General features: G+C 35.7%; 1 protein-coding gene across 12 annotated transcripts in view; it reads left to right on the top strand.

Moving 5' to 3' along the window:
* pias4b (protein inhibitor of activated STAT, 4b) overlaps positions 1-14,093 on the top strand; it is a 37,639-nt gene that overhangs the window by 17,319 nt on the left and 6,227 nt on the right. For all 12 annotated transcript variants that reach the window (NM_001242942.2, XM_087238950.1, XM_087238947.1 and 9 more), the window contains 1 exon segment: positions 3,042-3,132. In NM_001242942.2, coding sequence (NP_001229871.2) covers positions 3,042-3,132 — 91 coding nt within the window.

Raw genomic sequence — 14,093 nt, 5'->3', positions numbered from 1 at the left:
ATCAACTCAACGCAGCTCCCGGACTGCTCTCCATTGGAAATGAATGACTTCCGGTCTGTCGCTTGTCGTTTTTGTCGTGTGCAGTGGAAAGGAGGCTTTACACTGAAACTGCGGCTCATTAAAAAAAGCGGTATTGCACCAGTGGTCAACGCAAGAACCCTGCTCATATACTGATCCGGCTGACTCGCCTGCTTTCCTCAAACACAGAAAAATGAAGATCAGCTCATAACGAGAGCGAGCATTTACAATGACACAAACCGAAAACAAAACCTTTAAAGAGTGGCAGAAGTGAGACTCTTCTTACTTTCTTTATCTTTCTTGATATGTATATTATTTTGCTATTTAGTTACTGATGACTGCTTTGCAGCTTTCAGCATGAATTGAATGATTTATTATAGTCTTTCATTTGTTTTGTAGCAGAAATATTTAATAAATTGTCATGCATATAAAAACAATAGTGCAAAATAAGTATTTCTTACTGCAATGCTTCATTTTTGTTTGATGCAAACCATACATTTATTTTTCATAAAGTAACAGACTTTTTATAGCCGATAACTCGCATTCAAGCACATTCTCTAGGCAGCATGATGATGAGAAATGTAACTGATTGTTACTATTATTTTCATTTTCATCATCATTAATATTCTATAATTATTAGACATACATTTTGGAATTATTGCACATAAATATCAATGTCATCTCAGCATTAGTTAGGTAGTTGTTTCTGGTTTTTGTTAGTCCTAATTGATTTTGCTTTAAAATACAATAAATCCCTTAAAATACAATTTGCAATGGAGCTCATTTGTTTTTGGTGGATGCTCCTACTTTTTTTCTGGTGCTCCTAAATTCTTTTTGATGTTCTTTAGGTTTTTTGCTAAATAAATATGTTGAGAACGCATAATACTCTGCCATGTCGCTTTTTGATGAAGATACCTACCATTTACTTATTATATTACAAAAATACTAACTTTATTCACATACTAAAGGGACAGGACAGGCTACTCCTCCCAAAATGTACCAAAAAGCAAAAAAAAAGCGCTTATTATACTGTGATATTATACCATCACCGTTTAAAAGATGAAAAATACCATGATATTAATTTTAAGACTTATCGCCCACCCCTAATTTCCGTGTAAATAGCCGCATGAACATTTGAGTTTGCTCGCTTCATTCGCATGTCAAATTCACTTTACAACAGACGCGGATTCGCGTGATGGGCAGGGCTTCTGTCTGCCCGGTGACTCTAGCTTCGTTGCTAAATGGCTAACATTGATTTTATGAACAAAATAACAGTGTTTATGTGTTTTATGAAGGCTGAAAACAGCATCGATACGTTTAGGGCCATGTCTGAGTCAGCTAGATCCTTTCAGAGGTGCATCCAGCTCTGTGAGCTCATAAACCTGAGCCCGGTCAGCACCTGGATGGGAGACCACATGGGAAAGCTAGGTTGCTGCCGGAAGTGGTGTAAGTGAGGCCAGCAGGGGGCGCCCAACCTGCGGTCTGTGTGGGTCCTAATGCCCCAGTATAGTGACGGGGACTCTATACTGCTCAGTGAGCGCCGTCTTTCGGATGAGACGTTAAACCGAGGTCCCGACTCTCTGTGGTCGTTAAAAATCCCAGGATGTCCTTCGAAAAGAGTAGGGGTTTACCCCGGCATCCTGGCCAAATCTGCCCATTGGCCTCTGTCCATCATAGCCTCCCCATACCATTATTGGCTTCATCTCTGTCTCCTCTCCACCAATCAGCTGGTGTGTGGTGTGCGGTCTGGCACAAAACGGCTGCCGTCACGTCATCCTGGTGGACGCTACACACTGGTGGTGGATGAGGAGATTCCCCCCATTGTGTAAAGTGCTTTGCGTGCCCAGAAAAGCGCTATATAAATGCAAGGAATTATTATTATTATTATAAACTCCTCCAGCAACTTAACCTGGATGATGAAGTCTTTCAGCTGTTGTTCTGACTGAGCCGAGCCCAGTTTGATGCACGGTTGTCGGTGTCGGCTGGGGGATTTCCCCCGGGACACTAACAACAGGCATACGCCACAATCACGGCCCCACAAGAGCAAGCTCCTGATTGGTTAACGCAGCGCGAATGTCCGCATAAGTTCAAATTTTGAACTCGAACGATTCGCGCGAAACATGCAGATCAGCCTGTTGTAGGAGACCCAAAACATCACCTTTTTAATGTATAATAGGGGCTCTTTATATCAAGAAGCAGTTTCTGGACAAGAAAAAAAATGTCTTGTTTTCAAAAATATTGAGTCAAAATGAAGTGAGTTTAAACGAGCACAATAATCTGCCAATCAGATAAAACAAACAATCTAGATTTGCTTGTTTTAAGGTAAAACTCACTTCATTCTGACTCATTATTTCTAAAAACAACACGATATTTTTGCTTGTTTCTTGATTTAAGAATGTTTAGATATTTGGACTAGAAACTGAAGCTTTTATTTGCAGCGTGCATGCATTTGTATTTAGTTTCCCTCTAGTACACAGTTGAAGGAAATACAGATTTAGGAAATGTTCACAGTGTGTCTGATAATATTTTTTCTTCTGGAGAAAGTCTTAATTTTTTTATTTCAGCTAGAATAAAAGCAGTTTTTAATTTTTTTAACACCATTTTAAGGTCAACATTATTAGCCCCTTTAAGCTATTTTTTTTTTTGATAGTCTACAGAACAAACCACTGCTATACAATAACTTGCCTAATAACCCTAACCTGCCTAGTTAACCTAATTAACCTAGTTAAGCCTTTAAATGTCACTTTAAGCTGTATAGAAGTGTCTTGAACAATGTCTAGTCTAATATTACGTCCTGTCATCATGGCAAAGAGAAAATAAATCAGTTATTAGAGATGAGTTATTAACACTATCATGACTAAAAATGTGTTGAAAAAATCTGTTAAACAGAAATTGGGGGAAAAAATAAATGGGGGTGCTAATAATTCTGACTTCAACTGTACACACAAATGAAAGAAAGAAAAGCAGTGTTTGCATGTATTTAATGTTAAATGTCTTCATAAAATGTTTATATGTGTTTGTAGGATTTGCTACAGCGAGAGCATCGGTGTTGAGGAGGATCAGTATCCACCAAACATCTGCGTTTCAGTCAATCACAATAACTGTCCAGTACAGGTGAGTTACCATAGTTAATCTATACTTGAGTAATGATTAATGACTAAATAATCATGTTAACATTAGGGTGTCAAATCGAAATCGATTGAAATTTATGCTGCATTTCGATTATCGAATCAAAAAATAGAATCGTCGATGCTGCCACGCCCCCATGTCACGTCAGCTTGGCTTGCCAAGCGGGAAAATAACAGGCTTGTTGAAGTGCTTGTTAAACTGCAGAAGCAGGAGACCCGTCGACAGAACTTAAACCCTCTCCTCTTTCAATGAAGTCGCCGGTGTGTAAGCATTTTGGATTTCCAGTAGAGGTGTGAACCTATACTGGTCTCACGGTTCGGTTACGATTATCATGCCTTCGGTTCGATTCGATATCTCGGTGCATTGACGATGCTTTCCATATACAGTGTTATATTTTAGAGGAGAGGCTATAACAAGCTGTCTGTATAAACACACAGACACACAGTACCACACTATCTCTCATTCAAACACAAACATAGACAGCACCAAAGAAACAAACAAACACACACACACACACACACACGCACACACTTAAGCCCTCGCAACAGGGAGAGCTCGCGCTGAGCGGAGCACAAAAACGAAAAAAACTAAAAATAAAGAAGCACTTTTCCGACGGTCCCTTGCTGAGAGCTCCTCTTAGTGCGAGCTTTTCCGGCTAAACAAATATTGCGAGGGCTTAAACGGAGCAGTGCTCGTAATATCGAGCGAAAAAATAAAAAATAAAAAGACAGCTGTGAAACATAACCAGATTTGTCTTTTTGTAGGAAACACACTTTAGATCTTTTTAGGGTAAGAGGTTTTTGAGTTACTGCCGTCCATAACTGAATGTGTGTCAGGAATTTTGAAAACAAAACCAACTGAACCGCGTTCCTTTCTGGCGCCCTCCTGGATATACAGCACCCTTAGCATTTGCCTATGGTGCCTATGCCATGGACCGGCCCTGAGTTGGCTGAGTGTTGTAAATACTCGCGCTCACCTCCCTCGCGACAGACAGCACAGGAGATAAATGACGTCAGTACATAATAACCGGTTATGATTATTACTGAACCGATACCTTATTGTCCACGTCTGCATCGCGGTGCACCGAAGAAACAATTAATTTTGACACCCCTAATTTCCAGTGAGTTATGTTGACAATGTTCGTGTTGTCAACAAAAAAAAAACACAGTTTTGCAAGCTCTGCTATGTACGTATTACGTACGGTTCGTCCGATAGACAACACCGGCATCGCGATCCTCCGCCCGCCCCCGTTGCAAATCCGCTCGCGAAAAGTGCACACTCAGGCCCTGTTTACACTGTCTTTGTTTTTAAATGGCATTTTAGAACGACAACGATTTGACATCCACAGTGGCGTGTAGCATTTCTGAGCAGCCCTCCTTCCTCTCTACCTCTGAAAATGCACATCACGTGACCACACAGACGCACTCACAGCCTTGCGCTCAAAACAGCAGGTCCAGGCAGTCAGAGGACTGCTTCAATCTTTCACTCACTTGTACTTAGTCATTTTAGCGAACACCTCAGATACTGTTGGCTGGTTCCTGTTGGTTGTGCGTCTTTTTTACCGACGCCATTATAACGACACAGATCACTGCCTATTCACGAGTCCCGCAGAAAAAGTGATTGACAGGTGGTAATTATGGGTGTATCTTGCCTTTATTCATTTACTGTATGATTTGTTTATGGGTAAAACAAAGACCATGCAGGTCAGGTAGTTTAAACGGTAGGCTACAAATAATTAATCGGTCATTAATTAATTAATTATTCATAATCGAATATCGAATCGTGTCTTTAGAATCGAAAATGTAATCGAATCGAGGATTTGGAGGATCGTGACACCCTTAGTTAACATGAAGCCTGCTGTCGCACCTGGCCAGGAAAAGATTGTGTCTGAATTAGGGACGCACCAATATACAGTAGGTGAGAGTTCAAAGTGGCTATTAACGCCGCGGCTGGTACCGCCGCCGTTTGAAATAGGTGCCGCTCTGTTTTTAGTGTATGACCGCAGTTTGTGAATGAGCCGCCAGGGGGCGCAAAGGGACGGGATGCGAACGGACAGAAATAGCCCATACAGCTACTGTGCTTGTAAATGATATTAAACAATAAGTCAAAGCATTATAATTCCTTCATTAATCATTTAAAATTTGTTAACACACTTTATTGTAAACTTTTTAAGTGCAAAGAAGATTCGTTTTGGAAAATAGAATTGAAGAAGTAAAAGACAACTAAAATGAAAGCACAAACATTTAGTACAAATAAGTAGTCTTAAATAAATAAATAAATTAATTAATAAATAAATAAATAAATAAATAAATAAATAAATAAATAAATAAATAAATAAATAAATAAATAAAGCAGCCTAAATATAGAAAGATGTTCAGTGTTTGCTATTTTGATAGGACTAAGACAAGACATTTTCATTTATGTTTTATTTCTGTTTTTATTTCCATTTTCGTTGTTGATTATATTTTACTATCTCATTTATGTCTCAACAATTGTACATAAACGAATAATGAAAATAAATGAATAATGAAAATAGGCCTAAATAAATTATTTATTTAAAGACATTGCCGTACAGTACGTGAAACACTGAGAAAAATAAATTGACCTACCTTAAGCAGATCACTAAAAGTGTAATAAAAATATTTTTGCCGCAGGACATAAATTAAGTCTTGCAGGTTTATTTTTAATAATTTAGTTTCAGTTCTGTTCAGTTTTTTTTTTTTTTTTTTTCAAAACGTCAATGTTCTCCTTTAAAGTAGCTATAACTGTTGTTTTGTTTTTTTTACTTATGGCTCAGTATGTTTTGTATTTTAACTTCATATTCAGTCACCTTGCAAATGTGTGTGAAATATAATGCCGCATAACCGCGGAAAAAGAAGAAAAAGCTGTCAAAGGTTAGAGCTAATTCATCAAAATAAGCTATATTAAAATACAGCATTTATGTTAATACAGGCAGAGTGTGAACAAACTCAAGGCTAAGATATGCGCTTGCCTTTTAATGCATTTGCGGCCTTTAGGCTACAGGCAACACATTATGTTAATGATGTAAACTTAGGCTAAAACTTACCATTGATAAACGTGACCTACCTCAAGCAGATCACTTAAAGTATAAAAAAAGGCTATATATATATATATTCTTAATAAACTTCACAGCCACAAATATAAAAAACACAACTTGTATTAAAACTGGGCGAGGATAAGAAAGAATACGATGCTTGTTATATAATTTAAATTTTGATTCCAATTTCTGCAAGCACATTTTTTCACTCGCTACTCTGCCAGAAACTTCGCCGCCGGAGAGCACCTCAATAATGTAAACATTTGTTTAAAGATGGAGCGCAAGATGTGCCGAGTGGCAACATGTGAAGAAACTAAGTTATAAAGCAGAGTCCCGACCAACAGGACTAAGCATATGCGCTTGGCTCATTCTTCACGAATATAGAATTAAAATAATGGCGCGTTAGGTTCACTAAGCAGCGCATTCTCTCCGCCTCATCGTTTAACCAGCGGGACACGCTGCTGAAGCAGGAGAGACACTCCGTCATTCATAATCTTAGCTGATGTATCGGAGTCGAAAGAATATATCAAAAAGGAATTTTCTTTTAACAGTCCCGATATGTTTAATCTTTTTATTATTTTTTTTCGTGTCATTTCTCTTCAGCAAATTAGATATTTTTTAAAGCTGCTTGATTCTTTTAAAACCGAAAGCAGAGCCCGTGGTGTTTTTCCATAAGATAGCCTACTCCTTTATTAATGTTTTAATTTTTTTATTAAAGTCTTTAATGTGCTTTTTGATAGTTTTATTTCATTTCAAGCAGCATCTAAATGCGAATTTATCCTCAAAACTTGGCATGAGAGCGATGCAAGTCATGTGTGGCATAATTGCCTTTTTTCCCTGCGCGTGCGAGATCAATTTCTGATCTTTTTGCAACTAAAATGAAAGCATAAACGTTCAGTACAAATAAGTAGTCTTAAATAAATAAATAAATAAATAAATAAATAAAGCAGTCTTTTAACCTAAATATAGAGAGATGTTCAGTGTTTGCTATTTTGACAGGACTAAGACAAGACATTTTCATTTATGTTTTTATTTCTGTTTTTACTTACATTTTCGTTGTTGATTATAGTTTACTATCTCATTTTATGTCTCAACAATTGTAGATAATAATAAACGAATAATGAAAATTAATGAATAATGAAAATAGGCCTAGATATATTATTTATTTAAAGACATTGCCGACATTGAGCTTAAGTTGAATGCAGCTTCATCAAAAGTAAAAATAAATAAATAAATTGACCTATTTTAAGCAGATTATAATAAAAATATTTTTGCGCAGGACATAAATTAAGTCTAGCAGGTTTATTTTTTTAATAATTTAGTTTCAGTTCAGTTTTTTTTTTTCAAAACGGCAATGTTCTCCTTTAAAGTAGCTATAACTGTTGTTTTGTTTTGTTTTTTTTTGCTTAATGGCTCAGTATGTTTTGTATTTGAATTTCAATTTCAGTCACCTTGCATATGCGTGTGAAATATAATGCGAGCATAACCGCTGAAAAAGAAGAAAAAGCTGTCAGTTAGAGCTAATTCATCAAAATAAGCTATATTAAATTACAGCATGCATGTTAATACAGGCAGAGTGTGAACAAACTCAAGGTACGGCTAATATGCGCTTGCTTTTTAATGCATTTAAAAAGATTTGCGGCCATTTTATAGGCTACAGGCTATGGTGTACAACAATGTTTTTTTTTTTTTTTTGTATGGTAAAGGACAATGCACATTGATTTGAAACTTTTAATTGCATTTTTATGTCCTGTAAATAATAAAAGTTGAATCAGATTAATAAAATCGAATCTGAATACCTGCAAACGGGGCCACAGTTACTTTTTTTTTCACTGACTGGCATGACTGGCAAACGCGTCAGAAAAAAAACTGCTGAATCTCTGCAAATATTTGGTTAACTTATAAAACAAATGTTTGGTTTAGTGATGTTAGTAATGCATAGAAAAATGCAAAGCAGAATTATTAAAGTTATTATTTCATTGATCTGAACATAACCATTTATAATATAATTACTAACCCGTCGTCTAAAATATTAAAATAATAAAATATTCTATTATTTTATTCGTGGCTAGAGCTTGATTAAATTGATTAACAAGCCATGTGCTTTTGTTTGTTTGTTCTCGGTACTGGGTATACGCAAAACATTTTCTAAAATGTCAAGCAGTATTTGTCTATAGCTTTAATTAATTCAAAATATTAAAAACAACAATAATAAAATTATAAAAATACAAAGATAAATAGAGCAGCATTTTGCTAATTATAATAGTCCTTTATATTTATATACATGTGTTTTTGCATATTCGTTATTTCACTTGATGCATTCGTTATTTAATGTTTGAATACTGAAATAAAAAGCCATCGTTTAAAAGGTTATTTCACCATCAAAATGTAGCCTGTTATATGTATCATTAACGTTTTATATAAAACTGATGTGCAGTGTAAATGGGACCTTAATACAGTTTAAAGCGAAGTTGTCTGTAAGGATGATGGGCATGGCATGTCTATTGTTGTGGCTCGCGTTGTGAAAATTAGAAAATAACTGTCGGGTGAAGGCTTTATGGTCGTGCGGAATTGTCTGCTGCTGTCATGGCTCAGCAGGCAACACCCTATTCAGCTAGGCTATGTTCGGTGTTTTTATGTACAAATTCGTTTTGGCGAATGCTAGAGCGTAATAGAGATATTTTAAATAACAAGTAGTTCAGTCCAGAAGTTGTTGTGCATAGAAACATTCATTTTCATAAGGCCCCATATGCGGTTTGGTTTTAAAAACGCATAGGTTTTGCTACGGTTACGCCATCCGTCCTCGGGAGTTTTGGATTTTGTGTAACCATGTTTATGGAAAACACTTGAGGGAGAGACATACCCCTTCCCCCATCTCATAACCAAAAGCTTGTCTTTCAGGTGTTAATGGGCATCGTGAGACCGAAGTCATGTCGCATATCCACTGTCTGCCTATAGCTCGCAGCGCGTAACGCAAACCCAGCCCCTAGAACGTCCCCCGACTGTTGGCATCGTGCATCCGTTAATAACTCGGTAGAAAATGTATTTTATAACATCCTCATTTAGACACAGTCAAACATTCAGCCCAAATGCACTGGAGAGACCTGAAACGTGTTCCCAAAAATGCTCTGTTTGCACGATTTGATTATTATCATCATATCCAAATACTTTATAAATAATATTCTAAACCTTCTCTGGTGATTGTTTTTAGAAAATATCTAAAATCTTTTAAAAGAAAATATCTTGAAAATAAAAGTTTGATTTGGCTTTAACGGTTTTTTTATGTATAGGCCTACCTAAACTGTTATAGCTTGCTTTTGCTTGTTTTATATTGGTTTGTTTATTTAATGCGATTTTATTATATCCAAAAATGTAATTCTTTAAATTATATTTCAATGTGGCTTAGGCTTATCAAGATATGACACTTGTTTTGAGTCTACAAAAGGTAATTTGTAAAGTTTTATGTCTTTCTGTTGTATTCATATGGTGTATTATCTGCAAAATAAATAACAAAAAGAAAGAAGCCGCTAGCAGCATCAACAGAGCTGTGAAGAGAGCGCTCTTTTGCTCGGTCTCTCACACACAACCTTTATGTCTGCTGTGTCTTTAATATGGTGTGTAGATTATTATGCGTTATTGAAACATCAAGGGGGACGCAGCAACACTTATAAATTAAAATTGTATTATTCTATGCAACAGCCTTACATTTAAAACGGAAACATAAGGGCGATTATAAGCAAAAAGACCTCAGCCTATAAGTCTAGATGTTTTCTTTTCCTTTTTTATTTATTTGTTTATTTGTTTGGCGCATGTGTGCGATAGGAAAACTAGTGTAATTACGGCAAGCAATCTTTCCCAGACTCGGGGCAAATTCCGCCTTTCCTTTCACTCCGTCCCCAAGCCCCAGCTGGCCCTCCTGCCATCCACTGCGTAAAACATATGCTGGATAAGTTGACGGTTCATTCCGCTGTGGCGATCACAGACTAATAAAGGGACTAAACCGAAAAGAAAATGAATGAAGAATGAATGAATAAATTATTAATAATAAAATAAAAATAAGGTAATAATAAACACAAATGTAATGTAAGTGGCCTTTTTTTTTTAGAGATGGTACATTTGAATTGCCTCTTCCCACTTCCCCCACCTCGAAATTGAAAGTTGCAAAGAGAACTATAGCTCATTTACACCTTGATGTAGCCTCAATAGCAAAGATCATAGCCCATTTACACATCAACACAGTGCAAGTTTAGCGGAAGAATGTCAAATCAGAATCATGCAGATGAAGCACACCAGCTACTACTATGAAACTATTAAAATTGTTTTGTCATAAATTTGCTTATTTGCAGCAGCTTTTTTTCGCGCAACAGAAATGCGGTGTTGGGAAGCCGTCAATGAATAAAAACAGGGTCAATAGTGAAATCGGCTTTTCATTGTATCCCTATTACCTATTTCAGTGCATTGAAGGCCTTTTATGGTGTCATCTCGATAGAATAGCCTAAGTTATAAATAATTTAAAGAACAAAGTTATAAAAACTCACATTACATAAATAAACAATTAAAAATATGTTTAGGTTGTCTATTTAATTGCCCTCGTGATGATGATGTGCTTTATCATTATGTGCGTTTTACTTATAACTAACCTGATTCAAATGATGGATCTGCGACAGAGAAACTAGGGGTTTTAGGGGACATGCATCACTATAACCTTTTTTTCCCCAAACTGTGCATAGTTCAGCTGCAAGTTACTGTACGTCTTTTTTTGGAAAAGCACCCCATGTCCGCTAGTGCCGCGCGCCTCTTTCTCTGGGCAAAAATGAGTTGATTTTTAAAATAATAAATAGAAAGAGACATTTATTTCATATTTCACTATGCATTTCATCTGATCTTTATAGCTTAATTAAACACATATTGTCAAAACCCACACATGGGCCTATTGTATGAAAATGAAAAGGGCATTTTTTGTTATTATTAGACTACTATTTATTTGTTGCCTAGGCTATTTTCACATTTGAGGTGCTTTATTGGCATGACAAGTAACTGTACATTCGTTTTGCCAAAGCAGTGCGCGTCTCACAAACAAGACAGTGCAAAAAGGGCAGTAGTGCAAACAAATATGAAAATAACATATAATAAAAAAATGATTAATAAAAATAAAAATAGAATAAAAATATATATATAATAATAAAAATAAAAATAGATTTTTGATAACATTAAACAGGATAAAGGTATTAATAGTAGCCTATTATCAAAAGTAAGTCCACATAAAGAGTTCCAGTATTTGTGTGTTGAAGACAGGAGCGGGTATTGTTGGGTGAACACACAGCAGCACACACACTCCCCCAGTAAGATGGGTTCTGTTCGACAGGGACTCAAAGTTGTTTTGTATGTGTTGGATTATCGGGTAGAATTTCTCCCGGATCTCGGAGTATTTAGTGCACTCAGGATATGCAGCTCCGTCTCAATCAGCTGCTGAGGGCACAGCCGCTTCTCCACCGGCAGCCATGTTTTTTTTGTGCCGGCCCGTCTCTACGGCTGGCTGATGTCCGCTGCCCGCTTCTAACATGTTAGAAAATACTGCAAATCAAGCTGTCGGTATCTCCCCGCGGTTGAAATTGTTCGTTATTCGGAAAAAAAGAAGAATAAATATCAGCGCGCAGTAGTTGTTTTCTAGTTTATTTAGGCCTATATTCAGCTGTTTTAATCTTGCAATTTTGATAATTAGAGATAATGTCTGTTTTTATCAACTTGTCTGTCATTTATTTCTCATTTGCTACTTATTTTATTAATTTGTTGATGTTAATATACTACATAGTCTTGTATATGCATATCTAAAATCCTTTGGCATTCAAATTTGCTTTGAACTTAAAAGAGAGAAAGAATCGGATTTTACCTGTCAGAGCACATTGCATATGCTTTTTTTGAAATAACATTTATTTAACAAATATTTTAGCACATCGAAAGTAATTAAATTACCTGTCTTTTGATTAAAACCTTTATGCAAAAAGATCAGAAAAAAAGGCAATATGCGACACATGACATGCATCGCTCTCATGCCACGTTTTAAGGATAAATTCGCTTTTAGGTGCTGCTTTGAATAAAATAAAACTATTAAAAAGCACATTAAAGACACTCATAAAATAAAACATTAATAAAGGAGTATCTTATGAAAAAACACCAATTGACGGGCTCTGCTTTCGGTTTTAAAAGAATTAAGCAGCTTTAAAAATATAATTTGCTGAAGAGAAATGACAGGGAAAAAAAGATTGAACATATCGGGACTGTCAAAAGAACATTCCTCTTTGATATATTCTTTCGACTCCGACACATCAGCTAAGATTATGAACGACGAAGTGTCTCTCCTGCTTCAGTGGCGTGTCCAGCTGGTTATAAACGAGGAGGCGGAGAGAATGCGCTGCTTAGTTTCGGCTCGATATATTTAAATAAAAACTAACAACGAGCTGCTTATAACGCTCAAAAAGTTAAACTCAAATGCACAACCCTTGTTGGTGGCACCTGCGGGATGCACAATGAACCTAACGCGCCATAATTTTAATTCTATATTCGTGAAGAATGAGCCAACCGCATATGCTTAGTCCTGTTGGTCGGGACTCTGCTTTATAACTTATTAGTTTATTACAATAATCACACTTAGCTTTGCCATTGTTCTTCACCACATAGCCACTCAACACATCTTGCGGTCCATCTTTAATGTTTAGATTATTGAAGGTGCTATTGACGTTTTGAGAAAAAAATTAATAGTACTGAAACTAAATTATTAAAAATAAACTTGCGGGACTTCATTTATGTCCTGCGGCAACATTATTTTTATTACACTTTAAGTGATCTGCTTGAGGTAGGTCACGTTTATCAATGGTAAGTTTTAGCCTAAGTTTACATCAATAACATAATGTGCATTGTCCTTTACCATACAAAAAAAAAAAAAAAAAAAACATTATTATACACCAGTTGCCTGTAGCCTATAAGAAGGACGCAAATATTTTTAAATGCATTAAAAGGCAAGCACATATCTTAGCCTTAGTTTGTTCACACTCTGCCTGTATTAACATAAATGCTGTATTTTAATATAGCCAATTTTGATTAATTAGCTTTAACTGACAGCCTTTTCTTCTTTTTCCGCGGTTATGCGGCATTATATTTCACACGCATATGCAAGGTTACTGAATATGAAATTAAAATACAAAACATACTGAGCCATTAAGTAAAAAAACAAAACAAAACCACAGTTATACTTTAAAGCAGAACATTGACGTTTTGAAACAAAAAACGGAACTGAAACTAAATTATTAAAAATAAACCTGCCAGACTTAATTTATGTCCTATTTTCATTATTCATTTATTTTCGTTATTCGTTTATTATTATGTACTATAATTGAAACATAAAATGAGATCGTAAATATAATCAACAACGAAAATGTAAATAAAAACGTAAATTAAAAATATAAATGAACATGTCTAGTCTTAGTTCTATCAAAATAGCAAACACTACATCTCTCTATATTTGTACTAAAAGACTGCTTTATTTATTTATTTATTTATTTATTTATTTATTTAAGACTAATTATTTGTACTGAATGTTTGTGCTTTCATTTTAGTTGTCTTTCATTTCTTCAATTCTATTTTCCAAAACGAATCCTCTTTGCACTTAATAAGTTTACAATAAACCAGGTAAAAAAAAAATAAATGTAAGTTGAGGTGATCGCAAGTTCACAACTGTGAGGTGATGTGCTCTACCGGCATGATAATCTATATTATTTTGCTGTTTTTCATATGCGCACGTTTAAGATTTGAGATTATAACATTGCCATGATAGTCAAAGAAATCAAAACATTATTTTCACCCCAACGCAATTTAATCGGGCACTGAAGGC

The sequence above is a fragment of the Danio rerio genome, chromosome 2 (genome assembly GCF_052040795.2).
Source record: "Danio rerio strain M-AB ecotype USA chromosome 2, GRCz13ab, whole genome shotgun sequence".
Classification (NCBI taxonomy): Eukaryota; Metazoa; Chordata; class Actinopteri; order Cypriniformes; family Danionidae; genus Danio; species Danio rerio.
Note: the sequence above shows the minus strand (reverse complement) of the source record. Positions and strands in the feature narration are given on the sequence as shown.